Source organism: Hypanus sabinus, chromosome 7 (genome assembly GCF_030144855.1).
Source record: "Hypanus sabinus isolate sHypSab1 chromosome 7, sHypSab1.hap1, whole genome shotgun sequence".
Taxonomy (NCBI): domain Eukaryota; kingdom Metazoa; phylum Chordata; class Chondrichthyes; order Myliobatiformes; family Dasyatidae; genus Hypanus; species Hypanus sabinus.
In genome coordinates this window covers 36,408,165-36,435,235 of record NC_082712.1, presented here as the reverse complement: position 1 = coordinate 36,435,235, position 27,071 = coordinate 36,408,165, and the positions used below count along the sequence as shown (strand labels likewise).

The window sequence follows — 27,071 nt, the reverse complement described above, 5'->3', positions numbered from 1 at the left end:
GCAGCAGTGGATGAGAGGTGACCTGACAGAGGTGTACAAGATAATGAGAGGCATTAACTGTGTGGATAGTCAGAGGTTTTTCCCCCAGGGCTGAAATGGCTGACACAACAGGACACAGTAATAAGTTGCTTGGAAGTAGGTACAGACGAGACATCAGGGCAAGTTGTTGTTGTTTTGTTTCTTTTAAAAAAAGAATGCAGAGTGGTGTGTGTGTGGAATGGGCTGCCAGTGACGGTTGTGAAGGCGGATCCAATAGGGTCACAGACTCCTGGATAGATACATGGAACTTAGAAAAATAGAGGGCTATTGGTAACCCTAGGTAATTTCTGAAGTACGTGTTCTGCACAGCATTGTGGAATGAAGATCCCGTATCGTGCTGTAGGTTTTCTATGTTTCTAAGTTCTTCATGCTAATTAATTCACTGTTGATATCTAGCTATGCCAGTCCTATTTTCCTACAGTGGCCCACACCCCTCTATTCCTTTCCTACCTATGTATCTTGTCCAAATGCTTTTAAAAATAGTGATTATACCAATCCCTACAACTTCCTTTGGCAGGCTATTCCCAATAACCAAATCTTCTGTGAGAAAAGCTTGCCCCTCAGATCTCCTCTAAATATATCCCTCTCTCCTTAACTTATGCCCTTTAGTTTTAAGACTTCACTACCACTTGAAAAAGGCTGTGACCATCTATTTTATCTATGCCATCAAGATCATTTAAAGCTCTGCAATATCATCCCTCAGCCTCCTGTATTCCTTGTAAAAAAAAACTTCCTTGTAAGTAAGTTCTCCATTCCATGCAACATTCTGATGAATCCCTTCTGTGCTCCTTGCTTTGGTTTGGTGATCATAATGGAATATAATATTGCAAAAGTGGCCAAAGCAATGTCTGACACAGCTGCAATATAGTGCACCCTATCCACAAGTATCACCACTTTTAGTGGGCTATAAACTTGCGTTCTAAGTTCGCTCTGTACAACATTGCTTCCTACATCCGTTCCATTTGCTGTATTAAAAAATCCCAGCCAGTATCAGAAAACCCAAAATGCAATATGTCATACTTGTCTGGATTAAATTCTACCTGCCACTAATCTTGCCCACTTTCCTAGTTGATCTATGAAATGTAATCACAATATTTCCGGTGATGACTCCTCTCAACTGCAATTGCACCATTGCTGTTAATTTCCACCAAATACCACATATATGATGCCCTTTGCTGTAATTATTTGCAGGTTTGAGATCAGGTTCTATATACAAGCCAACAATACTTACCTTTACCTTTCTAACACCCATTTCAAGCTTCAGAATTGACAAAAAATTATAACGGCAAGAATACAACAGAAGTTAGATACACTGCATGAGTGAATCATTACCTGACTGTCAAAGACCTCTAGAACCTAGCTGCTCGGAACGAATGTAACTTGAGACCAGTGACAGAAAGTGTCAAGTAGCCTATTCAATCAACATAAGATTTAATGGGTATACAAGGATATGACAAATAACTTAAAATGTTTGAGTAGAATGGCAAAAGTGAAATAATGAGGTCACCAGCAGAATAGGCGGCAACATTTAAAATTATGAACATATTTATAAAAATTTCCACCATCTTTTAAATATCAGTACAGCATACAAGTGCAATTTTCAAAACACTATAACTTCAAAAATGCTGCAAAGCCTGCAAATTCTGAGGTTTCAGAATTAATAAGTCATAAAGGCTTGCTTCAGTCAATCTACATTCATGATCGTGTGGATTAAACTGTATAATTGTTATTTTCTTTGCAGTTTGAATTCCTTTTGCCTGCTAGTATTTTACATAATTACTTATGTACAGGCAGTCCCCAGGTTACGAATGAGTTCCGTTCCTGAGTCCGTCTTTAAGTCGGATTTGTACGCAAGTCAGAACAAGTACATCCGGTATTATTTAGCATCAGTTAGTCAAACGTTTGTCTTAGTATATAGTATATATCTTACCTTTCTATGAATATAAAACACTTAAGAAACGTATGTATTCCAATAATTAAACCACGGCGTTGTTTAGTAATAATTGTAGCTTTCATCGGGGCAGGGCCTTTCACAAGATCCATTATTCTCACTTTATCCTTTAAAATTGTTCTGATCGTTGACTGACTGTAGCCTAATGCTTTTCCAATGATGTTTCACCTCTTTCCAAATATTATTTCCACTTTGTTTTCAATCGTGATCACTTCCCGTCAACGGAACAGAAACACTGCGAGCAGCGGATCTCGACCTCTGCCGGCTCCCAAGGTCCGCTGGGTCCCAAGGACCACCACACTGAAATCCCCAGATCCTAAAGTCCACCACACTGAGACAGGTTAAATGAGACAAGTGGGGGCTGTGCTGGGTTTGGGTATTTGATCCTCCACAATATTCCGTGTGGGAATTTAAAATGGAGGTGGTGTGGCGACCCTTTTCCTGGCGTATCCGAACCGACTCACAATGAGATAGCCTACGGGGGTTAGCAGTGTGCTACACGCAGCACTAAAATTATGACACGGAGTCGGTAACTGCAGTCGAAGGAAAAAACTTTATTCGAAAACTTCAGCCTCACTTTTAAGCCTCTGTCAACCGGCCCCCCATGGCGCAGAGGCTCCAAAGCTCTGTGCTCGCAAACCCCCGTAGGCTATCTAATTGTGAGTCGGTTCGGATACGCTAGGAAATGGGTCGCCACATAACTGCCCCCCCCAGAACCAGCGATACAGCCCCCAATGTCCACAGTCTGGGCCAGAACCTGCTTGGGAGGTTGGCCTCTGCGCCGAGGCGCCGGAAACTCGGCCGGTTGCGCCAGGTCCACATGGGCCGGTTTGAGGCGGTCCACCGTGAAAACCTCCTCTTTCCCCCCAACGTCCAGCACGAACGTGGACCCGTTGTTCCGGAGCACCATAAACGGCTCCTCGTATGGCCGCTGCAGTGGTGGCCGATGCCCGCCCCTTCGTACAAACACAAACTTACAGTTCTGTAGGTCTTTGGGTACGCAGGTCAGGTGCCGCCCGTGCTGTGAAGTGGGTATGGGGGCCAGGTTACCGAGCTTCTCGCGTAGTCTGCCCAGGACTGCTGCGGGTTCTTCCTCTTGCCCCCTTGGGGCTGGTAGGAACTCCCCGGGGACGACCAGGGGCGCGCCATATACCAACTCGGCCGACGAGGCGTGCAGGTCGTCCTTGGGCGCTGTGCGGATGCCGAGTAGGACCCAGGGAAGCTCGTCCGCCCAGTTGGCTCCTCGCAGGCGGGCCATGAGGGCCAACTTCAGGTGACGGTGGAAACGCTCCACTAGCCCGTTCGACTGTGGGTGGTAGGCAGTTGTGTGGTGCAGCTGAGTCCCCAAAAGGCTGGCCATAGCTGACCACAGGCTGGAGGTGAACTGGGCGCCTCTGTCGGAGGTAATGTGGGCCAGGACACCAAAGCGAGATATCCAGGTGGCGATCAGGGCTCGGGCGCAAGATTCGGAGGTGGTGTCGGTGAGCGGGACCGCCTCTGGCCATCTTGTGAACTGGTCCACGATAGTCAGGAGGTAACGCGCTCCGCGCGACACTGGCAGGGGGCCCACGATATCCACATGAATGTGGTCGAAACGCCGGTGGGCGGGATGGAACTGCTGCGGTGGGGCTTTGGTGTGCCGTTGCACCTTGGCCGTCTGGCAGTGCATGCACGTTCTGGCCCATTCACTGACCTGTTTGCGGAGTCCGTGCCAAACGAACCTGCTGGAAACCATCCGGACAGTTGTCCGGATGGAGGGATGCGCCAAGTTATGAATGGAGTCGAAAACGTGGCGCCGCCATGCTGTCGGGACGACTGGACGGGGCTGGCCGGTGGTAATGTCACAGAGTAGGGTCCTCTCACCTGGGCCCACGGGGAGGTCCTGGAGCTGCAGACCGGAGACTGCGGTTCTGTAACTCGGAATCTCCTCATCCGCCTGCTGCGCCTCTGCCAGTGCCTCAAGGTCTACCCCTTGGGAAAGGGCATGAACGGTAGGGCGAGAGAGCGCATCCGCCACGACATTGTCCTTACCCGAGACGTGCCGGACATCCGTCGTGTATTCAGAGATGTAGGACAGGTGGCGTTGCTGGCGGGACGACCAGGGGTCGGATGCTTTCATAAACACAAAGGTAAGCGGTTTGTGGTCCGTGAACGCAGTGAAGGGCCGACCTTCTAGGAAGTACCTGAAATGCCGGATTGCCAGGTAGAGCGCCAACAGTTCCCGGTCGAAAGCTCGTGTGGTCGCAGGTGTTTGCTGAAAAACGCCAGGGGTTGCCAGCGACCTGCGATGAGCTGCTCCAGCACCCCACCGACTGACCGCCTCAAACCGGCCCATGTGGACATGGCGCAACCGGCCGAGTTTCCAGCGCCTCGGCGCAGAGGCCGACCTCCCAAGCAGGTTCTGGCCCTGACTGTGGACATTGGGAGGTGTATCGCCGGTTCTGGGGGGGGGGTTATGTGGCGACCCTTTTCCTGGCGTATCCGAACCGACTCACAATTAGATAGCCTACGGGGGTTTACGAGCACAGAGCTTTGGAGCCTCTGCGCCATGGGGGGCCGGTTGACAGAGGCTTAAATGTGAGGCTGAAGTTTTGGAATAAAGTTTTTTCCTTCGACTGCAGTTACCGACTCCGTGTCGTAATTTTAGCGCTGCGTGTAGCACACTGCTACAGTGGCAATGTTTTTTTTTATATATATACGAGGTTGAGTTGTGAGCTCGACATCAACCCGGCACGGATGGTACAGGAGTCACTGGATCGAACTCGGGAACCTCCGTTCTCGAGCCCGGCACTGATCTCACTGTGACTGTGCCACCAGCCAACCGGAACCAGGGGTGGGGGGGGGGGGGGGGGTCAGGGTGAATCTTGCTAAGAAAAATTTAAGCCAAATACAAAATTACACACTCAACACACTGTCAATGGCAATGGCTTAGAATGGCGGACAGCGTTCTCCTTCCTCAGTTCGTAAGTACGAGTTGTCCATAAGTCGGACGTTCATAACTCAGGGACTATCTGTATTGGCAATTGGTCAGTGTACCCTCTAGTTGTTACAGTTCTTTGTGTTATTCTGGAAGCGTCCTACGTATCGCATTATTTGAATAGCAACTATCTGATTGGTTAACTCCTATTCATAAATTAGTTTATTAGTGTCACAGCATTCTGTCTAGATGTATAACAGCTTGGTATAGCACTGCTTTTTACATGACGACCAGAAATAGCGGTATTATGGAACCAGCCTCCCTCCATGGACTGTCTATAGTGCATCAGTAAAGTAGCCAGCATAATCAAAGACCACACCCATCCAGACATTCTACCTTCTCCCTCGCCTATCAGGCAGAAGATACAGAAGCCTGAAAGCTTTTATCACCAGACTCAAGGACAGCTTCTATCTCACTGTCATCAGATTCATGACAGGCCTGATAGAGTTATGGTAAGATAGACTCTTGACCTCACAATTTACCATATTATGATCTTGCATTTTATCATTTACCTGCACCACACTCTTATAGTAGCTTTTTACACTCTATTCTACATTATCCTAGCTCAATGTACAGTGGTTACGTACCCCGTAACTGGGTGTCGTACCAGCAAAGATAGAAGAATCCGTTGGAGTCTGGTGGTACTATTTTCAAACAGTGTTTATTAGTAAAATATACAAATCAATATCAACAATGCAAATATATAGATAATACACGTTAGCATTACTAAACCTAAAAGTGTGGGTATAATAATAATCAATAATAAACAAGCTCTATTGATGTCTAGGGGATAATGAATTGTCATTTGTGAATATAAAGTTCAGTTCAGTTCATACATGCTGAGGTAGTTGTTGGTTCTTGTGTTTTGAGGGAGAGGGAGAGGGAGAGGAAACAGTGACAGCCACAGTCAGGCAAACTTTCCTTTACGTTCTTGATCTGTCGATGTGTTGTGGCCTTCTTTCCTTCAGCTAGACCGTTCTTCTGTGGTGGACTCGTCACCCAGGCAAGGGTGGACACACACACAAGCCCCCACCGGCCCTGCTATAAACACTGAGTTCTTACTGACCGATCCTTTGTTCGGTCCCCAATGCCCCACACCTTCTCGTGGGTTCCAACAATCAAGCAGTGCTCACTAGTGTGTCTCCCTAGACCTCACTTTTATCCCTACTCATGGGGTCTCAGATGTCAATCAGTTTTGAATGGCTTAGTCCATCAAACCAGTCCACTCCGGCTGAGGAATTTTATTCCTCAGATGTCCACTGAGGAATTTTAACGAACAGAATGGTACCAAGTAAACAGCCCTCTCCGGAGCCATAAGTCTTTCAGGAGTCATAATATGGTGGGTCAACAAGTCTCTCTCTCCCGGTGTTATCTCTCCCTTAACTGAAGCAGATGTTCCAGTCCCAGTATGTTTTCCCTTTGTCTCTCTTTCTCTCTCATTAGCAGCGTGGTAACAGTAACAGTTTGTGATTCTCCCAGGGGAGGGGGGGAATATGGGCAACTCTGTACCCTTCTGCCCATCAGAGTTGTTCATCCTTCATAACACAGTATAATAATTTGATCAGTATAAACAGTACGTAAGACAAGCTTTTCACTGTACCCTGGTACATGTGACAATAATACACCAATAAACATGTCTTGAGGTACAGTGAAAAGCTTTGGTTTGCATGCCATCCTTTATCAGGCCAGTGCAGGCAGGCAATAATGTTCAAAGCTAGGAAAGGTTAAATTATGATGTCAGAAGCCAGTACAAGGGGACTGCTCTTTAATAGTACTAGAACAGAAGGGTAAAAATTGTCCTGGAGTATTGCAGCACATACTTTCAGACTCTGGTAGCTTCTGCCTGATTTTGGGGGGGGGTTGGGGTGGAAGGAAAATGACTGAGGCAGGTGAGATCTCTGGCTGCTTTATGGATGCACAAAAACTATAGACAGTGAGACAGTGCCTGTAGAAAGAAGGTTAGTTTTGATGATGTGCTGAGCTGCACTGACAGTTCTCTGCAGTTTCAGCAGTCTCTGGCAGTGTAGTTGCCATACTAAACCATGATACATCTGAATAGGATGCTAAAGTGCATCTATAAAATTGGTGAAGATCAATGAATGAATTTCTTATCTTCCTGAAGGAAGTAGAGTCACTGGTGCATTTTCTAAAGTTCAAGGTAAAATTTATTATCAGAGTACCACATATCACATATGTGGTACATATCACGTCACCACATACAACCCTAAGATTCTTTGTCTGTGGGCATAAATAGCATAAATCTATAGAATAGTAACTATAAATTATAAACACAGGAATTGTTAACTAAACAAACTGTGCAAATATAGATATAAATAAATAGTAATAAATAACAGGCATGAAATAACAATACAACAGAATCTTTGAACGAGTGTAGCTATCCCCATTTGTTCAAGAACCTGATGGTTGAGGGGTAGTAACTGTTCTTGAACCTGGTGGTGCAAGTCTTGAGGCACTTGTACCTTCAACCTGATGGCAGCAGAGAAAAGAGCATGGCCTGGGTGGTGAGAAACTTTGATGATGGAATAGTGCTTTCATGGCCATGGTATCTATATTTAAAGTTTTTTAAATATAGACCTATTCTAGAAATTGCTGTTATAGAAGCCTTACTGTGCTGATTGGAGTCAATATAATTATTGATGTGATTTTGTTTCAAAATTTCCTTCAGGAGGTAGAGGTCAGAGTAAAGCAAGGAACTTAACAGAATACCTCTATTCTGTTACTTATGAAGATACTAATAATGGTAATTGTATACCCTATTGATTAGAAATAATCTGAAAATACAATTCAAATTTTTAAAAAAGGACTGAAATGACTATTAAAATATCAAGTTTATTTATTCCATGTACTTGCATTTCTTCCAAGAGGACCACAACCTTTCTGTGGTTTGGAATCTTGCATACCTCAATGACCTAGAGAGCTATGTTGGCTGGAGTCAGAGCCTTGTGCTTTGACTTTTGGTATGGTCACCCATGCAAAACAGGCCAAAGGGTAGAGGCCAGATGAAGAATGGTTCACCGGTCCTCCAAATTGTGGGTTTCAGCTCAGGGCTAACAACCCTGACTGGTAAAACAAAATTGTTACAGCAACAGCAATGAAGAAATGTCCTATATCTGTGGGTGATGGTATTCCTGAGTCTCCACCCAGGATTTGGATGACTCACAGCAGGGAAATCCAAGAGGAAGTTACTGGCATGATGAAGGAAGCCCTGAACACCACCAAGACCAAAATTAGTTCTGATGGCAAAAGACAGAGATGGAGGACCTTCACTGCTGCTCTAAACACTTGCTGCATAACAGGCACTAAGTACTTGCATTCACTTGGATGGTTGTAACTTCATCCAAGTAGCTTGACACAATCTAGGACAAAACAGTTTACCTAATCAGTACCCATCATTTTAAGGCCCATGCAAAACTTAAAAATGCTGAATCCTATACCTCAATAACCAAGGATAAAATGTCTTATGATATTTCTCATAGAAAGTCAGCCCTGAAGCATCATTTTACACATGCATCTTCCATTATTTGTTTGTTTCATACAATACTTCATAAGAGTCCAGAAAGAAATGAGCCATTGTATATTTTTAATTTGCCAAATCTACATTATACTTTTGAACCTTAAATTTCAGTCTAAACTTGATTTTCTCCTTTTCCCCATGTGGTTCTCTCTGAGGAAGATGGAAGCAAACATTAATATTGTTAGACTATCATTATTGTGAATATAGATGTCCTTTGAGTCTGCTAATTCTCCTGTCAGTTATTTAATCATTCATTACCATTCACGGTTACATCAGGCAGGAAAATGGAGTATAAGACATAGAGGAAAGTTCAAAGTAGAGTTTATTATCAGTGTACATACAAGTTACCACATACAACCTTGAGTTTCTTTTTCTGTGGGTATACTTAGCAAATCTATAAAACAGTAACTGTAAATAGTAAACAGGATCAATGGACAACAATCTGTGCAAATGCAAATATAAATAAATAGCAAAAAATAAAAGCATGAAATAACAAGATAAAGAGCCCTTAGAGTGAGTCCATCAGTTGTGGGAACACCATAGGTAGAATGAGTATAGTTATCCCCTTTTGTTTAAAAACCTGATGGTTGAAAGGTAGTAACTGTTCTTGAACCTGGTTACAAGCCCTGAGGCACTTGTACCTTCTACCTGATGGCAGCAGCAAGAAAACAACATGGCCTGGGTGATGAGGATCTTTGATGACAGATGCTGCTTTTCTATGGGAACGTTTCAAGTAGATGTGCTTTTACCCATCATGTACCAGGTTGAAACCATAACTTTTGTAGGATTTTCCAGTCAAACACATTGGTGTTCCTATACCAGGCCATAATGCAGCCATTGTGCTAGGGCAGGATGGAAATGATGCTAGATTTTTTTGTACAGCATCGTTCAGATGGTAATGAGAGGGCGTACAAGAGCACGATATATCATCTAATTCAGTGCTGTCACAGCAACAACGTTGCATTCAATGTCAGTAAGACCAAAGAACTGATTGTGAACATCAGAAAGGGTAAGATGAGGGAACACACACCAGTCGTCAGAGTGTTCAAAAGTGGAAAAAGTGAACAATTTCAAGTCCCTGGGTGTCAACAGCTCTGAGGATCTATTATGGGCCTAACATAATGATGCAGCAACAAAGAATGCACGACAACAGTTACATTTCATTAGGAATTTGAGGAGATTTAGTATGTCACCAAAATCACTCGCAAATTTCCACAGATATACCCTGCAGAGCATTCTAACTGGCTACGTCACCATCTGGTATGTGGGGGTAGGGAAGGGCTACTGCACAGGATTGGAATAAGCTGCAGAGAACTGTAAACTTACTCAACTCCATCATGGGTATTAGCCTCTGCAGTATCCAGGACATCTTCAAGGAGCGAAGCCTCAAGTAGGATCCCCGTCACCCAGAAAATGCCCTGTTCTCATAGTTACCATCAGGAGGGAGGTAGAGGAGCCTGAAGGCGCACACTCAATGACTCAGGTACAGCTTCTTCCCCTCTGCCATCAGATTTCTGAATGGGTATCTACTTTATATACACACACACACGCCTACCTCACTACTTTATATATAAACACACGCACAGACAGTAATTATTATTTTTCCCTCTATTATTATGTATTGCATTGTATTGCTGTCACAAAGACAACAAATTTCACCACATATGCTGGTGATATAAAACCTGATTCCAATCATGGTGGATAAGTTTCCAGGGCCAGGTGGGTGAAGGGAGAGGATGCAAGAAGCTGGGAGATGACAGGTAAAAAAAGCAAAGAGCTGACAAGAAGGAATCTGACAGGAGAGATGGCGATGGGAAAAAGATAATGAGGAAAAGAGAAATTGCCAGATTAGGGAATTGAAGATGGTAGGGAGAGATCATGTTGGCCCATTGCCTCCTCTACTGCCTTGATGAGACCATTCTCAGGTTGGAGGAAAAACACCTCATATTCCATCTGGGTAGCCTCCAACCTGATGGCATGAACATCGATTTTTCTAACTTCCAGTAATTTTCCCCCTTTACCCTTTCTTTTTTTCACTCCCCTACTCTGGCCACATCTTTTCACTCACTTGCCTATCACCACCCCCAACGTCTCTCCTCCTTCCCATTCTCCAATGGCTGACATTCCTCTCTACCAGATTCCTCCTTCTCCATCATTAACTTTTCTACCCAACACCTCCTGGCTTCTTATTTCATTCCGCACCTCCCCCCCACACCCACCTGGCTTACCCTATTATTTTCTAGCCTTTATTCCTTCCCATCCCTCCCACCTTCTTATTTTGGCTTCTTTCTCCTTCTCCAGTCCAGCTGAAGGGTCTTGGTGCAAAAAGTCAACTGTTTATTTGTTTCCATTGATGCTGCCTAATCCACTGAGTTCTTCCAGCATTTTGTGCATGTTGCTTTGGATGTCCAGCATTTCCAGAATCTCGTGTTTCTTACTTGATGCAAGTTAGGACATAGACAGACTTCTGGACAAAAGCAGTCAGCTAGCCAGGAGGTAACATGGCCAAGGATGAAAGAGAGAACAGACGTTAAAGCTGATGTAAAGACAGATTTGAGGAAAAAATAGGGAAATAAAAATATGTATTCTTAATGATTTATTGGAAACTGTAGTCTGATGCTCCTATTAAATTCCAAGTTGCAGGCAGTATGGTTCTACATCAGAATGGAATCTGTAACTGGAGAATTAAGTTAGTGATAAGAATCATTGTCAATAATTTTGTTCTTTCTATTAATTTGAACATAATTTCTACCCAGTAGTACAGTGCTAAAGGAGGGTTGGGATCTTAAAGAGATTTGAAGTCAGTGGTAAGAGTAGCAAAAGATCAGCAAAATTTATGAACATTAAAAGATAATGGAGAAGTCAAAAAAGTAGCTATGTAGACCAGGTTATGTTACCATTGAATAGATCTTCATTAGAAGTTAGAGGACAGTATCAATAAAACTTTTAGAGACACCACAGCTGAGGCTTTAGTGAGCAGAGAAGCTTTGGTTAAAACTAGAGTTCAACTGAGTGCAGTCCAATCCAGCTGTACAACAATGGAGATGGTTTACATGGTTAACCACGTCAAAGGTTACAGATCTACTGGGAAGTAAAAGGTAGGAGAGGCAAATTGTACTGTAAGATGTTCCAAGACGGACTGGTGCTACTTACAAGAATGTCATCTGGAGCTCTTTGACTCTAGCTTATTTGAAGATAACACCTCATGGATGCATTTTTGATATACTGCACTACCTGTAATCTTTCATACTGGCTGTATTACTTGACATGATGGCCATGTCATTTGCAAGCAGGCAGAAATAAAATAATATCCAAAATGACTGGAGGAAGCAAGACTTGCTTCTTACAGTAATGCTACAAATAGCAAAATGTTCTGTATTATAAATCAATATATTCTCCTCCCCACTGGTATTAATGCAAGGTTCTTTTGCAGTCAAGGCTCAGATGTGCAATTATAGTATGCCAACAACATTTAAATATGAGTGTTAAAAGAATGTTGGAGATAAACTAAAAGGATTGCACTGTGAATTGTTTTAGGCTTATTCTAATCTATTGGTGTCAGCTTGGTTTAATCAACACTAAACCATCAACCTAAATTAGCACCAAGCTGACAGATTTTTGCCTTGTGTGTACAATATAGATTCTAAAATCTTTGCTGATCAATGAAAACTGATCCTAACTATACTCAACTACGACACAACCTGTGGCCTTTCAATCAATTTTTAAAAATTAGTTTAAAGTCAGCTCACAACCGTTTAAGATTTAAAATGTGTTTCAACTTCTCTTAATTCAGTGAATACATTATTTTACCCAGTCTCTGAATTAACTCACTAATCAAGACCTTTTAAAACAAAAAGGCACAGGAAAGAAAATGAGAATTCTGCAGATATGTAATCTGAACATAAAGTCCCTCCTCAATATCAACATTAATGTGAAGTCTATAAACCTCAGTAAGGGAGCAGGTAAATGACACAAATTAAATAGATCTAACCAGGATTCTGCATACTTCTGGAACCCTTAACCATACTGTTGAATTATCAAGATTTCCTTCTACTGGCTAGATTCCCATAACTTGAAGATCCAAAACTCTACCACTTATCCAAGATCCTTGCACTTAATGGCCTTCGCAGGATATATATTGATTTAAAAATCAAATCCGCAACCACCGCACCCCCCCCCCCCCCACCACCACCACCACCACCTACAGCACCAGTTCTCCTTGTTCTTTGTTCCTTTCCGATTCTAGCATTTTACCTCAATTTTAATGGCGCCACCACTGGCACCTGTTCTTCAACTGTTGAAAAGCAAAAATAAACCTGCTAATACTGGAAATCTGAAATAATAACCAACAGGTCAGGCAGCATCGAGAGAGAGAGAGTAAATGTTTCCAGCTAATAATTGATTCCAATCACCAAAAGAAAATACCAGCTCTGTTTCTCTCGCCGCACATGCCAGTTATTTCCAGCATCTTATTTATTCTCTCAGCTGTCTGACTTCTATTTTCTACAATTCTCTTTCCAAGCCTCATTCAACTCTGCCCCCTTTTATCAAAAGCCCTTAAAGCCAATATCATCTCCTTATGCAGCTTCTTACCAAGTCTTGGTTAGTATCATTACTGTGAAGCTCACAGACATTTTTTTTGTCAGACATTCTATGCAACCACATCGACATGTCTTCCTATGTGTGACATGTTACTTCTCTGACATTCTAATTTAATGAAATATGCTGGTCCTTCAGGTTGGTTAAATGTATGAAACTCTTAGGCCCATGAAATCTCATAAACTTTTTAATTTTTCTTCACTGGTTAGATAGTCCAAGATGTTCTTACCCAAACAAAATGTCGTAAACATTTCCTCTATGCTTCACTGGTTAGCTCCCCACCCCCAGAGGAGAACATTAAAATGAGATATTAGAAAATTAATATTTAAATCATTGCCTATCATTATATTTCTTATGACACAATCACACCTCATTATTATATCTGTGATGAACTACATATACCTGTCTGGACATGCCCCCCCCGCTGAGTGCTCCTGTGGTTCCTCCCACAGACCCCAGTATAAAGGCGATTGGAGGCACAGCCCCTTCGTCAGTCTCCAGGATGTTGTGTGGCGGTCACTTGCTGCTTGTGCTTTCTTCCAGCCAATAAAAGCCTACCTTAACTCACGTCTCAGAGTTATTGATGGTGCATCAATATCCAAATAATTTGCCCAATGAAATAGCAACGTAGATACCACTATATTCCAGTAACAGAACATTCTAGTTGCACACTAGCATGTACTGTATTCCAGGAGTTTATTGTAACCACAAAATAATTTGATCAACTGCCTGTGATAACTATACCCTGGTGTTTGCATAGAAACACAGAAAACCTACAGCACAATACAGGCCCTTTGGCCCACAATGCTGTGCTGAACATTTACGTAATTTAGAAATTACCTAGGGTTACCCATAGCCCTCTATTTTTCTAAGCTCCATGTACCTATCTAGGAGTCTCTTAAAAGACCCTATTGTATCTGCCTCCACCACCGTCATTGGCAGCCCATTCCAAGTGCTCATCACTCTCTGCATAAAAAAAACTTACCCCTGACATCTCCTCTGTACCTCCTTCCAAGCACCTTAAGACTGTGCCCTCTTGTGTTAGCTATTTCAGTCCTGGGAAAAAGCCTCTGACTACCCACACGATCAATGCCTCTCATCATCTTATGCACCTCCATCAGGTCACCTCTCATTCTCCGCTGCTCCAAGGAGAAAAGGCCAAGTTCACTCAACCTATTCTCATATGGCATGCTCCCCAATCCAGGCAGCATCCTTGTAAATCTCCTCTGCACCCTTTCTATAGTTTCCACATCCTTCCTGTAGTTAGGTGACCAGAACTGAGCACAGTACTCCAACCGGGGTCTGACCAGGGTCCTGTGCAGCTGTAACATTACCTCTCGTCTCTTGAACTCAAACCCACAGTTGATGAAGGCCAACACACCATATGCTTTCTTAACCACAAAGTCAACCAGCACAGCAGTTTTGAGTGTCCTATGGACTCTGACCCCAAGATCCCTCTGATCCTCCACATTGCCAAGAGTCTTACCATTATATTCTGCCATTGTACTTGACTTACCAAAATGAACCACCTCACATTTACCTGGGTTGAACTCTGTTACATACCCCGTAACTGGGTGTTTGACCAACAGAGAAAGAAGAATCCGTTGGTGTCTGGTGGTACCAAACTAAAGGTGTTTATTAGTAAACTACACAATACAATATCAAAAATGCAAATATACATATAAAACAAGTTAGCACTAATAAACCTAAAAGTGTAGGAATAATAATAATCAATAATAAACAAGCTCTATCAATGTCTAGGGGTAAATGAATTGTCATAGGAAAGTATAGAGTTCAGTTCATAAATGCTGAAGTAGTTATGGTTGTTGTATTGAAATCGTTGGAGAGAGAGAGAGGAAGAGCGAGCAAGAGGTAACACAGCTGCAGCAGGCAAACCTTCGGTGGCTTTCTTAATCCGTCGTATCGTTGTGGCCATTCAGTTATGACCCCTCTGGTCTTTAGCTAGACCGTTCTTCTGTGGTGGACTCATCACTCTGGCATGAGCGAGGACACACACAAGTCCCCACCAGCCCTGCTATAACACTGTGAGCTTTACTGACCGATTTCCTGGTTCGGTCTTCGAAGCCCCCACCTTTCTGTGGGTTCCCAACGCTCAGTCAGTGTCCACTGGTGTGTCTGAAGGGTGTCTCTCCAGACCTGTCTTTTATCCCCACTCACTGGGTCTCAGCTATCCATCAACTCTGAATGACCATGTCCATCAAATCAGGCCACTCCTGCCATCTCCTGAGGAATGTTAATGAGCGAAGTAAAGTCCTTGTAGTGAAAGGTAAATAATCCAGGAAGAGTCATAATGCAGTAAATCAACAGTCTCTCTCCCCCTCTTATCTGTAGCAGATGTTATTGCCTGGGCTTTATCTCTCTCTCACATGAACAGCATAGCAACAGCAATAGTTCATAGTTCTCAGGAGGGGGGTTGGAAATGGTTAACTCTGCACCCCATTGTCCATCAGGTCTGTTCATCACTCATAACAACTCCATCTGCCACTTCTCAGCCCAGTTTTGCATCCCATTGATGCCACGTTGTAACCTCTGACAGCCTTCAACACTACCCACAACACCGCCAACCTTTGTGTCATCAGCAAATTTACTAACTCATCCCTCCACTTCCTCATCCAGGTCATTTATAAAAATCATAAAGAGATGGGGTCCCAGAACAGATCCCTGAGGCACACCACTGGTCACCGACCTCCATGCAGAATATGACCCGTCTACAACCACTCTTTGCCTTCTGAGGGCAAGCCAATTTGGATCCACAAAGCAATGTCCCCTTGGATCCCATGCCTCCTTACTTTCTCAATAAGCCTTGCATGGAGTACCTTATCAAATGCCTTGCTGAAATCCATATACACTACATCTACTGCTCTACCTTCATCGATATGTTTAGTCACATCCTCAAAAAATTCAATCATGCTCGTAAGGCACGACCTGCCTTTGCCAAAGCCATGCTGACTATGTTCATAAACCCTGCCTCTCAGTATCTTTTCCATCAACTTATCAACCACTGAAGTAAGACTCACTGGTCTACAATTTCTTGGGCTAATTCTACTCTCTTTCTCGAATAAGGGAACAACATCTGCAACCCTCCAATCCTCTGGAATCTCTCCTGTCCCCATTGATGATGCAAAGATCATTGCCAGAGGCTCAGCAATCTCCCCCCTCGCCTCCCACAGTAGCCTGGGGTACATCTCGTCCGGTCCCGGAGACTTATCCAACTTGATGCTTTCCAAAACCTACAGCACATCCTCTTTCTTATTGTCTATATGCTCAAGCTTTTCAATCTGGTTATTCCTCTCAAGAGAAGCAAAATGCACATGAAGATTCTCATCAAGATTCTAGCTGATGGAAGAAAAGGGGCAAAAGTAGCATGGATAGAAAATTGGCCAAGTGAAACAAAACAGTCAAGTGAGCTAGATTTTTGAATTAGAATGTGCAAAGGTGTTTGCCAACCATCAATACCATCACCACTGTTTTAATTAATAACATCAACTTGGTGGAGAAGACTTTTTCAAAATTTGTCGATGAAATAAAACATGGAGGACTACTGAATTGTGGGGACATTAAAGCATTTTTCCCCAGAAATTTAACCATCCAAGTAGAATTTGTGGACACGACAAATGGAACTACACCCTATCCTCATTATATGCGGGGGATATGTTCCTCACAGTCCACGCATAATGTGAAAAACGCATAAAGTGAATAATTATTTAAATGGAGAAAATAGGGATGCGTTCCAGAGGGCTTCCTAAATGTTTTATCTGTAAGTTATTCACATTTTCATACCAATACGACACAAAAGCAGTACCACAAGGCAACATTCCTTTGATATTTCATCAATTAAAGGTAATATTCAATGTAATAAATCATAGAAAGTTAACATACTAGGGTGAAAAGTACTCACCAGCAGTGGCAGGTGTGTTTGCTCCGGGAGATGAGTGGTTGTTGTGGTGTCGGGCAGCTTTACATGGATAAGATAGACATCGAGCACAGCAAGGGGTGAAGGAAAACTCACAGAACGGCAGCAGGAGATGACACCAGTTTGAAGAAAGTGGTGAGGGTTGTTTGCTTGGCAGCAGTTTGTTTTTCAGCATAAATTTGCTTGTAGGGAAGAAGGGTTGACGGCAGAGAACGACGGAAATGCTGACTCCATTCTAAACTTGGGTCCATGTCCATCGCCATTTGTGCCAAGTGTTCCAACTTCCACCATTCCCTCACCGTTGGTAAACTCCCGGGATTTTCAAAATCGTCTGTTGCTTGCAGCATCTGTGAGATAGTTCGCCATAAAAAAAAATACACCTTGAATGTGGATCACACCTTGGTGGAGTGGTTGAATCAGCGATGTTGTGTTAGGCGGCAGGAAACGCACTGTTATGTTAGGATGAATGCTGTCCAAATGTTTAGGATGGGCTGGCGCATTGTCAAGCAACAAAAGAACTTTAAAGGCAAGATCCTGTTCCAGGCAGTAGCGTCCCAGAGCTGTGTTATCTTCACCTGATTGCACGCTGTTTATAATTTCCAACTTTTTTCAAGTGTTAAAGCACTTCTCTGCCAGCCCAGGACATGACATCGGATGAGGAGGCATAGTTAAATATTTCAAGCACAAAATCACTGCACCGTAGGAAAAGCCAACAAAAGTTTAAGAGTGCAAGATCGCACATCCACACCTTGCCAAAACAAATGCAAGACTGCCAGGAGTGAGATTGTGAGGTGCACGCACCTGACTTGTATTGGTGGGAAAGTGGTGTTTCTCATCCCAACAGTGAGACTGTGAGGCATCGCACGTGACTTGTATTGGCGGGAAAGCAGTGCTCTTCGCATAACTGAGTTTTGGATGCATATAAGGAGACAGTAGAAATAGATTCCTCGCATAACTGTGAATGCACATTGTCTGAAGATGCATATAACAAGGATAGGGTGTATACACAATTGTGCAAAATCCACACTTCAGTATGAATATAAATCTGAGGTCAAATTCTAAAAACTGATTGGGATACATCTGTGTTTATGAATGCAAATTGAAAATAGAGCAAGAAAAAAAAAAGTTTAAATTGATATTCTGGGCTTTATAAATAGAAGCAAAGATGTACCATATAACAATCACAGCACGGAAACAGGCCATCTCGGCCCTCCTAGTCCGTGCCAAACTCTTAATCTCACCTAGTCCCACCTACCCGAACTCAGCCCATAACCCTCCACTCCTTTCTTGTCCATATACCTATCCAATTTTACCTTAAATGACACAACTGAACTGGCCTCTACTACTTCTACAGGAAGCTCATTCCACACAGCTATCACTCTCTGAGTAAAGAAATACCCCCTCGTGTTTCCCTTAAACTTCTGCCCCCTAATTCTCAAATCATGTCCTCTCGTTTGAATCTCCCCTACCCTCAATGGAAACAGCCTATTCACGTCAACTCTATCTATCCCTCTCAAAATTTTAAATACCTCGATCAAATCCCCCCTCAACCTTCTACGCTCCAATGAATAGAGACCTAACTTGTTCAACCTTTCTCTGTAACTTAAGTGCTGAAACCCAGGTAACATCCTAGTAAATGTACCACAAGAAAATAAATCTCAAGGTAGTATATGGTAACAAACTATGCACTCTGATAATTTATTTTGATCTTTGAAGTCATGGTGACTATACAACACTGGTTTCATCAATTGGGAATATTAATAGCTTCCAGTTCTATGAGGCACACCTTAAACAAAATCTTGGAGTCTTACAGATAAATAGTTGAATGATTCCAGGGATAAAAGACCCAACTTGGATAAATGTCCTAGGTGGTCTGGTGGGAAAAGAGGAAGTTGTAAGGGAACCTGATTAAAATCATGACAAATAAACACTGTGTAGATAGCTCTCAGTGACAAGAACTGCAGTTCATAGTATGACCGTAATTGACCAAAGAAACCAGAAATTACATAAGGAAACGACAGCTCTATGAAGTAACATTCTTTTTATATATAAATACAGATATCCTTTGGGTTCATTTTTTTTTCCTCAATCCACACCAACATTGTATTTTATATCCTATAAAATTCCTCATACCTATACCAATTATTTTCCATTTTTATTGATTTACACACTTGCGGCTAGGCAATATTAAAAACCATTTCAAACAGCACATCTAACATGGTCAAAACTTCCAAAAGTGCTACAAGACTATTGTCAAGAAGTCTTAAAAGAGGAAAAGAAAGAGAAAGGCAAATATGTTTAAAAAAAGAGAAATGTAGATCTTGTGGATTTTGTAGCTGGAGGCACAAAAACCAGTAACAGTGGGATTAAATTATTTGATAACTAACTGGCTGGAATTATAGTCCAAATATCCTTGAAGATTATAAAACTGAGGTAACACAGATTACAGATTGGAGGAAAGACAACTGAAAAGAAGAAAGCAAATTTTAAAACTGAGGTCTTGCACAAAAGTTAGTGGAAAGGCTAATTTAGTTACTTTAGTGAATGGCACTTGACATGTACTATGACAATGGATGACACAGAGCTGAACTAGAGAAAGTAAACAAGGATATGTGCAAAAGTGAAATCATAGATAAGAAAGGCATGATACAATTGAGCAAATAAACTGAATCCGAGTCCAACAAAATTATGAAGTCAGAAGTGGCCGGTCAAACTGTTGGTTTAATTTGGGTTGGGTATCGGCCTGTGTAAATTCCCCCAGTGTGTTGGAGTGGTATAATCTAGGGAGAGTTGATGAAAATGTAGAGTACAAAATGGGGTTAGCACAGATATGTAAAAAGGCATTTAATGGTCGGTGTAGACTCAAGAGGGGTGTAGGATCCATCTCATTATTGTATGAGACTCATTCCATATGGTTGCAAGGAGGAATGGGCTCAATAATCAAGGGATAGTTTATGAAACACTCAAAGATGACACACCAATTCTTCCTCTCAGAAGTGGCCTTAATATTTACTGTCATTTTCTAATTTTTAAAGAAATTTCTAGGTTTGCAGTTTACATTTATTCCACTTTATTTGCCATCATGTGTCGCATTTCAGGCTTGATGCATTTGCCTGTCTCAAGAGCCAAGATTCCCAAGAACATTCAAGACTATTGCTAACTAAAAGATACATTTAACTAAATTTAAATCTTCAGGCTATGTGCTGAAACAATGTAGTTTTCTCAAGTCGTCACTTTTATTGTCATTTTGACCATAACTGCTATGTACAGTACATAGTAAAAATGAGACTTTTTTCCAAGATCATGATGTTACATGACACAGAACAAAAACTAGACTAAACTATGTAAAAAACATAAACAACTAGACTACAGACCTACCCAGGACTGCATAAACTGCACAAAACAGTGCAGGCAATACAATAAATAATAAACTGGTCAGCTTCAACTCCACAATCAGTTTGGGCATATTCAAAAACAATAAAAGACTTAATCTTAATTTAAAAAGAAAAGACTTTTCCTCAAAATGAGGCAAATGGCAAGGAATAATAGCAATAGTTGAAGAAAAAGCAAAAAAGATTAATCCTAAACACACCTTCAAATATGTCAAAATACACTTCAAAGGGCCCAAAATATATTAAATAAAAGGCTAGTTGATGTAAAGTACGTCTGCACTAAAACTACACAAAAAAAAGCCAAAGCTATTTTTTGATTTTAATTATCACCCCAAAGTAAGAAGCTTGTAGGTTCATGCTCTAGTTAACAAACTCAAGTACAAATCTTCAGGCTGAAACTTCAGTGAAGGAGGGAGCCACATTGTTAGACAATCAGATGTATACTGCTGTTTCCATTATAAGTACATGATGCACCTCTGCAAATTTTATTCCATAGCAATATTTTAACCTCCAAGTTTACTTTTATATAATTCTTTACTCTTATAATTGTTTGTTGTTTTATGTTGCATGTCATGCCGACACACCGCAGCAAATTCCTAATACGTGTAAATGTATATAGATGTATATTATGAATAAAGCTGATCTTCAATGAGCATTAAACTGACAACCACCCCATTACTTTGTAAGAACAGTGTTCTGGGATATATATCACTGAAATAAATTATCAGTTCACAGTGACATTCGAATTGCTGGGAGTTTATTACACAAACATAATAAACAATGATCATCATTTTTAAAATTACCTACTTAATATAAAAATGCTTTCAGTGGCCAAATAGGATTTAGAGGGTTCATATAAAGGGCAAGTCTTTCTTACTTTGGTTTAAATGCTTGAATCGAACTATATTTTTGATGAACACTAAAAAAACATGACTTTTGAAATTAGTTGGAAGATGGAATACTGGGTGCATTGCCTGCACCAACGTCAGTACAATGTGTTCCATTCATTTTAGTTGCATTCCAAACATGGAGAACTCAACAAATCCCGGCCAACCAGGTAGGGACCCACATTGTCTCTTTCAGTAAAGAAGCACTAATAAAATTTCACTCTAAACAAACGGCAGCAGGCGTGAATCAGCAACTTGCGTCCCAGGCCTCAGGCTCCAGTTACTGCAGCCCGAAAGCGAACAGGCCCCGGTTCGCCTCCCCAGCCCACCACACAACTCCTACAGCCTTAGTAACGTTTCAACTTACCGCTTCACCACACCGGTTTTGATTTTGATCTGCCTTGTCCTGGGATCCGCCATACTTGTGTTCCTGTTATAAACGGTTACCAAATGTGACCAGAAAAATACCCGCGTCTCACGCTGAACTGTCGCCACCTAGCAACCCGGCGAGACGGTCGCGCATGCGCCCTGCTCTGCCTCGGCAGCCGTGGAGAAACAGCGGATTGTTACATTGATGGCGCTTCCCATCTATGCATTGGACCCAAGTTTCAGAGGCAAACCAGTCTTCGTTTAACTTTATCAGCGTTCTTTTATTTTGCTTTATGTATCTATCAACCTTCCATCCCGGCTTAGTTCTCTGAGTCAAAAGGTTATGTGGTTAAATCCACACTTTATAGTAGAGTCACAAATAACGAGAAAGCTGCAGATGACGGAGATCCAAAGCAACACACTCAAAAATGCTGGAGGAACTCAGCAGGCCAGGTAGAAGTCCATTTCCTTTCCAGTCCTGAAGAAGTTTCTCGATCTGAAACCTCGACTGTTTACTCTCTTTTACAGATGTGCCACACTTTCGTAATAAATATCCTAAGTGAAAACTACAAAACAAACTGAGAGCAACAAACACAAAATGCTGGAGGAATTCAGCAAGTCAAACAGCATCTCCGGACAGTCGACATATTGGGTCAGGACCAGAAAAGAAGGGGTACAAGGAAGGTGATAGGTCATCCAGGTGCGTGAGGAGGGGGATGAAGGAAGAAACTAGAAGGTGATAAGTGGAAAAGGTAAAGTGCTGGATAAGGGGAAATTTTCCCCCCAGGGTGGAGATGCCTAATGCTAAAGGTCATGTATTTAGGGTGAGGGGGTGATTTCAAAGGAGATTTATTTACGAGACGTTTTTTTTTTACATAGAGCCGTAGATGCCAGGGATGGTGGTGGAGGTTGATATATTGGGGACGTTTAAGGGACATTTACATAAGCACATAAATGTGAGGACAATGAAGGATATGGACATTGTGTAGGCAGGGAGTATTGGTTTAATTGACCATTTGGTCACTAATCTAATTGGTTTGACACAGCATTATGGGCCAAATGGCCTGTTCCTGTGCTGTACACTTCTACGCTCTCCTGAGTGTAGGAGATTTGACAGGTGAAAGGAAAAGAGTAGGCGATGAGAGAAAGGGAAGGAGAAGTGAAAGGCAGGTGAGGAAAAGAGGTAAGAGGAGGGCCAGAATAAGGAATTGAAGAAGAGGGAAGGGGGCGTGAGAAAATTTCCCCATCCTATCTTCACCTATCACATTCTAGCTTGCACTCATTCCCTTCCCCTTTCCTTTCCAGTCCTGACAGGGGTTCGGCCCAAAACGTGGACAGTTTACCTACTTACGTTGATGCTGCCTGACCTGCTGAGTACCTTCAGCATTTTCTGTGCATTGCTTTGCATTTCTATCATCAGCAGAATCTCTTGTGTTTATACAAACGGAGAGTTGTGTTGTTGAATGTGCTCCCAATAAGAAAGATCAGATCCTGTCTTCCCTCTTGTGTGTACTCAAAATATTCTATGAAGTGCTTCACATAAAAGAAGGGGATTCCCCAATGCCTTCAAAGACAAAAAGGTGAAGCAAAGTAGGCCATTCACCTTTCACTCATGCTCTGTGGTCGATCTTCTACTTAAGCATCTGGCCATTATTATTTCTTAGCATTGCTAAAGTAGATCTAGTAATTATCGTCTGACAGTATATGGTAGCTTACAGTATCGAAGTTGACTGTTTTATTTCCAGCATTACAATTGCCACACTTTAAACTGAGTTAACTGTAAGGAGCTTTGGTTCCTGTCTACTGGAAGGAATTTTAAAGACTAATAAATGCAAATGTTTAATTTTCCTTTAAATGCATTAAAGCTATTTTCCACAACTAATTAACATGGTTCCACAGTCTTGTCACTTTTTGGGTAAACAGGTCTCTCAGACACAAGTGAACCTTATTTCCAAGAACAGAGTTTCCTGGTGCTTGGGTTCCACTCTGCAAGCCTATGCATTCAACAGATCATTCTCCCCAATTTCTGCCATTTTCAATGAGGTTCCACCACCAGACACATCTTCCCTTTTTAAAATTTTGCAGGACCATTCCTTCCATGAGTCTCCAGTCAACTCTTCCATTCCTGTCTCCTTCCATCCAGATTTTAAATCATTTTCCCTTGTGACAGCAGGTAATGCAACATTTGCCCTGTCATTTCTTCCCTCCCCACCATCTAGGTACTTAAATAGTCTTTCCAGATGAAGCAGCAATTCATTTGCACTTCTAATCTAGTGCAGTGCATTGGTGTTTGCACTGTGCCTTCCTCTTCTTGGGGGAGCCAAACAGAGATTGTGTGATCACTTTGTGAATCACCCCAGTTCAGTCTGCAGACCCATTCCCACTCTGACTTACCAATCTGCCCTCCTGTACTGTTGTAGTGACTTCATGCTGTTTAACAACGAGGATCTTTTTCTTACTGGACTTGTCTATGGATATGGTTTAACTATAACACAAAAGCAAAAGTTATTTTCAGTCTTACTGTAATGACTTTTTCTCCCAGTCCAGTAGCATCTTCACAGTAGTTTCTTAAGATTCACTGAAATAATGTTGGTCCTTATCCATGTGTTGACTCTTGACTATACCATTCAAAAACACCTTTTCCAGGTGTACTGTGATGATGTATGACTCCAGTTCACACTACTCTTCTCAGCTCATCCACTACATCTCTATTGTCAGACTGTTTGTCAAGTATCCAGTTTGGATGAGTTACTGTGTTTTCCAACTAAGTTTTGACAAAACTGAAGACATTGTCTTCTGTCCCCAAAACAAATTTGGTTTCCAAGTTATTAACTCCTTCCCTCTCCAAGGCAACCACCTGAAGCTAAACCTACCTGCTTGCAGTCTAGGTTTGATATTTCATCAGGTGACTGCATCTTCACAGTATTTGCCTATTTTAACAAAATTGCTCGGTTCCATCCCTACCTCATTTCTTCTGCATTGGACAACCTTGCTATTGCTTATAAGCTTGGTTATAACGACAAATTCTTTGCTGCCCTTCAACTTCCTGCCCTCTATAAGCTTCTTTCAGCATCCTGCCATGAGTATCCTAACTTACACCACACTCCATTCACCCATCACACTTACAAATTTTGATCTGCACTGTTAAGCAATTTTTATTTTAAAATTCTAATCTTTAGTTTCAAATCCCCCCAAGGCTTCATGCATTTCTAATGCTGTCCAGCTTTACAGTCCTGCTTGATATCAACAGTTCTCTCATTCAAGCCAACGCACAGATTTGAATTGCTGCATCTTTGACTGTTGTGACTTCAGATGTCAAGGACGCAAAATCTGTAATTACCTCCATAAACCTCTCTGCTTTTCAACATCTCTCCTTAAAACCTTTGTCTTTGACCAAGATCTGGACCTTCTGTCTGTCCATGTACTCCCTTTACAAAGTTTGTTTAAAAATGGGCAACATTAATAGATATCCTTCCAATTTTTTTTTTTCAGGCAATTATTTATGGCTTCCTTTCTGGCAAGGCAGTAGCTACTAATGAGATAGACAATGAGCAATGCAGGTGTCATGGTTATGGGGATTTTAACAGGCATGCTATCACAACACCCCTGCAACAACAAGATTTAAAAAATGGCCATTAAATAGGTATAATAAATGGCTATTACTGTCCATTGGTGTATTTCATTGCAATCGTTCTATTTGCACATCATTTCCTAAAGTAAATTAACTTAGAAGCCTGAGATTTACTTCCAAATGCACACTTTATATTGTACCTGAAACCACGGAAAATCAACACAGTAAAAACACAGATCATATCAATAACCTCGAGCACAAATCTAAGAACACAACTAGTGATTCCAGCAATTTCAAAAAAGGTAGTAAATCTCCATAAGATCATAAGACACAAGAGCAGAATTAGGCCATTTGGCCCGCCAAGTCTGTTTAACCACTTAATCGTGGATAATTTATTATTCCCTCTCAAAGCCATTTTCCTGCCTTCTCTCTGTAACCTTTGACAGTCTTACTATTAATCCTCCACTTTAAATATATCCAGTGACTATTTTTCCACAGCCATCTGTGGCACTGAATTCCACAGATTCACTTCTCCCTGGCTAAATAAATGCCTCCTCATCTCGGTTCTAAAGGATTGTCCTTCTGACTGAAAACTGTGCTCTTTGGGAAACATCCTCTGCACATTCACTCTAATCTGGTCTTTCAATATTTAGTAGGTTTCAGTAATCTCCCCCACCCTCCCCCCCCCCCCATCTTTCTAAGTTCCAGCGAGTACTGAACCCAGATCCATCAAAAGCTCCTCACAGGTTAATTGTTTCATCCCTGGTCTCCACTAGATCTTCTTCAATGTCAGAATATCCTTATTTAAATATGGGACCAAACTGTTCACAATATTCCAAATGTGGTCTGAGCAACACCTTATAAAGCCATAACATTACATCTTTGTTATACGCTAGTCCTCTTGAAATTAATACCACATTGCATTTTGCTTTTGTTACTGCCAATTCAACCTGCAAGTTAACTATTAAGGAATTCTGCATTAGGATGCCCAATTCTCTTTGCATCTCCAATTTCTGAATTCCTTCCTCTTTAGAAAGTAGTTTACATCTTTATTCCATCTACTCTTTGCATGACCATACACTTACCTACACAATATTCTATCAGCCACTTTTTTGCCCATTCTTCCAATGCATTCAGGTCCTTCTGTCAACTCGCTGCTTCATCAACACCATCTTCCCCTCCAGCTATCATCCATAAATTTGGCCACAAAGACCATTCAGTCATCTAGGTCATTAACATACTAAAAGTACAAAAATAGTGGACCCAGCGCCTGCCCCTGCAAAACACCATTGATCAGACCAGCTAACCAGAAAAGACCCCCTTCATTCCCACTCTTTGCCTCTTGGCAGTTTGCCAATCTTCTACCCATGCTAATATCTTTCTTGTAATACCATTTGCTCCTATCCTGTTTAGAAGCTTCACATGTGGCACTTTGTTAAAGGCCTTCTAAAAATCTAAGCAAACACTACTTACTACTTACTCTTCTTTTTGTTTAACCTTCTCAAAGACTTCCAACAGATATGTCAGCAAACATCTCCCAATCAGCTAATCATTGAGGTTTGTTGTTTTAAATTCTTCCCAACCTCACTCTTGTAAATCTCAATGCATTTTTTAAAATCTTTCCTGGAATACTAAAAATGTGTCACCTTAAATTAATATCTATCTATATATATATTGCCTGTCAGATTGAGCCAGTCTGGCCATTCTCCTCTAACTTCTCTCATTAAGGAGGCATTATTTGTCACACCACTTTCTGTAAGCTTCAGAGACTGTTGTGTGTGAAGATGCTAGGAGATCAGCAATCTCTGAGAATCTCA

At 41.9% G+C, this 27,071-nt stretch overlaps 1 protein-coding gene across 1 annotated transcript in view; it reads right to left on the bottom strand.

Annotated features, from left to right (window-relative positions):
* The window catches only part of tbca (tubulin cofactor a), an 81,790-nt gene extending 59,948 nt beyond the window's left edge, over nucleotides 1–21,842 (bottom strand). Inside the window, exon 1 of the mRNA XM_059974484.1 lies at nucleotides 21,682–21,842. Coding sequence (XP_059830467.1) covers nucleotides 21,682–21,734 — 53 coding nt within the window. The 5' untranslated portion in view covers nucleotides 21,735–21,842. The remainder of the gene's footprint in view (nucleotides 1–21,681) is intronic.
* Between the last annotated feature and the right edge of the window lie 5,229 nt (nucleotides 21,843–27,071).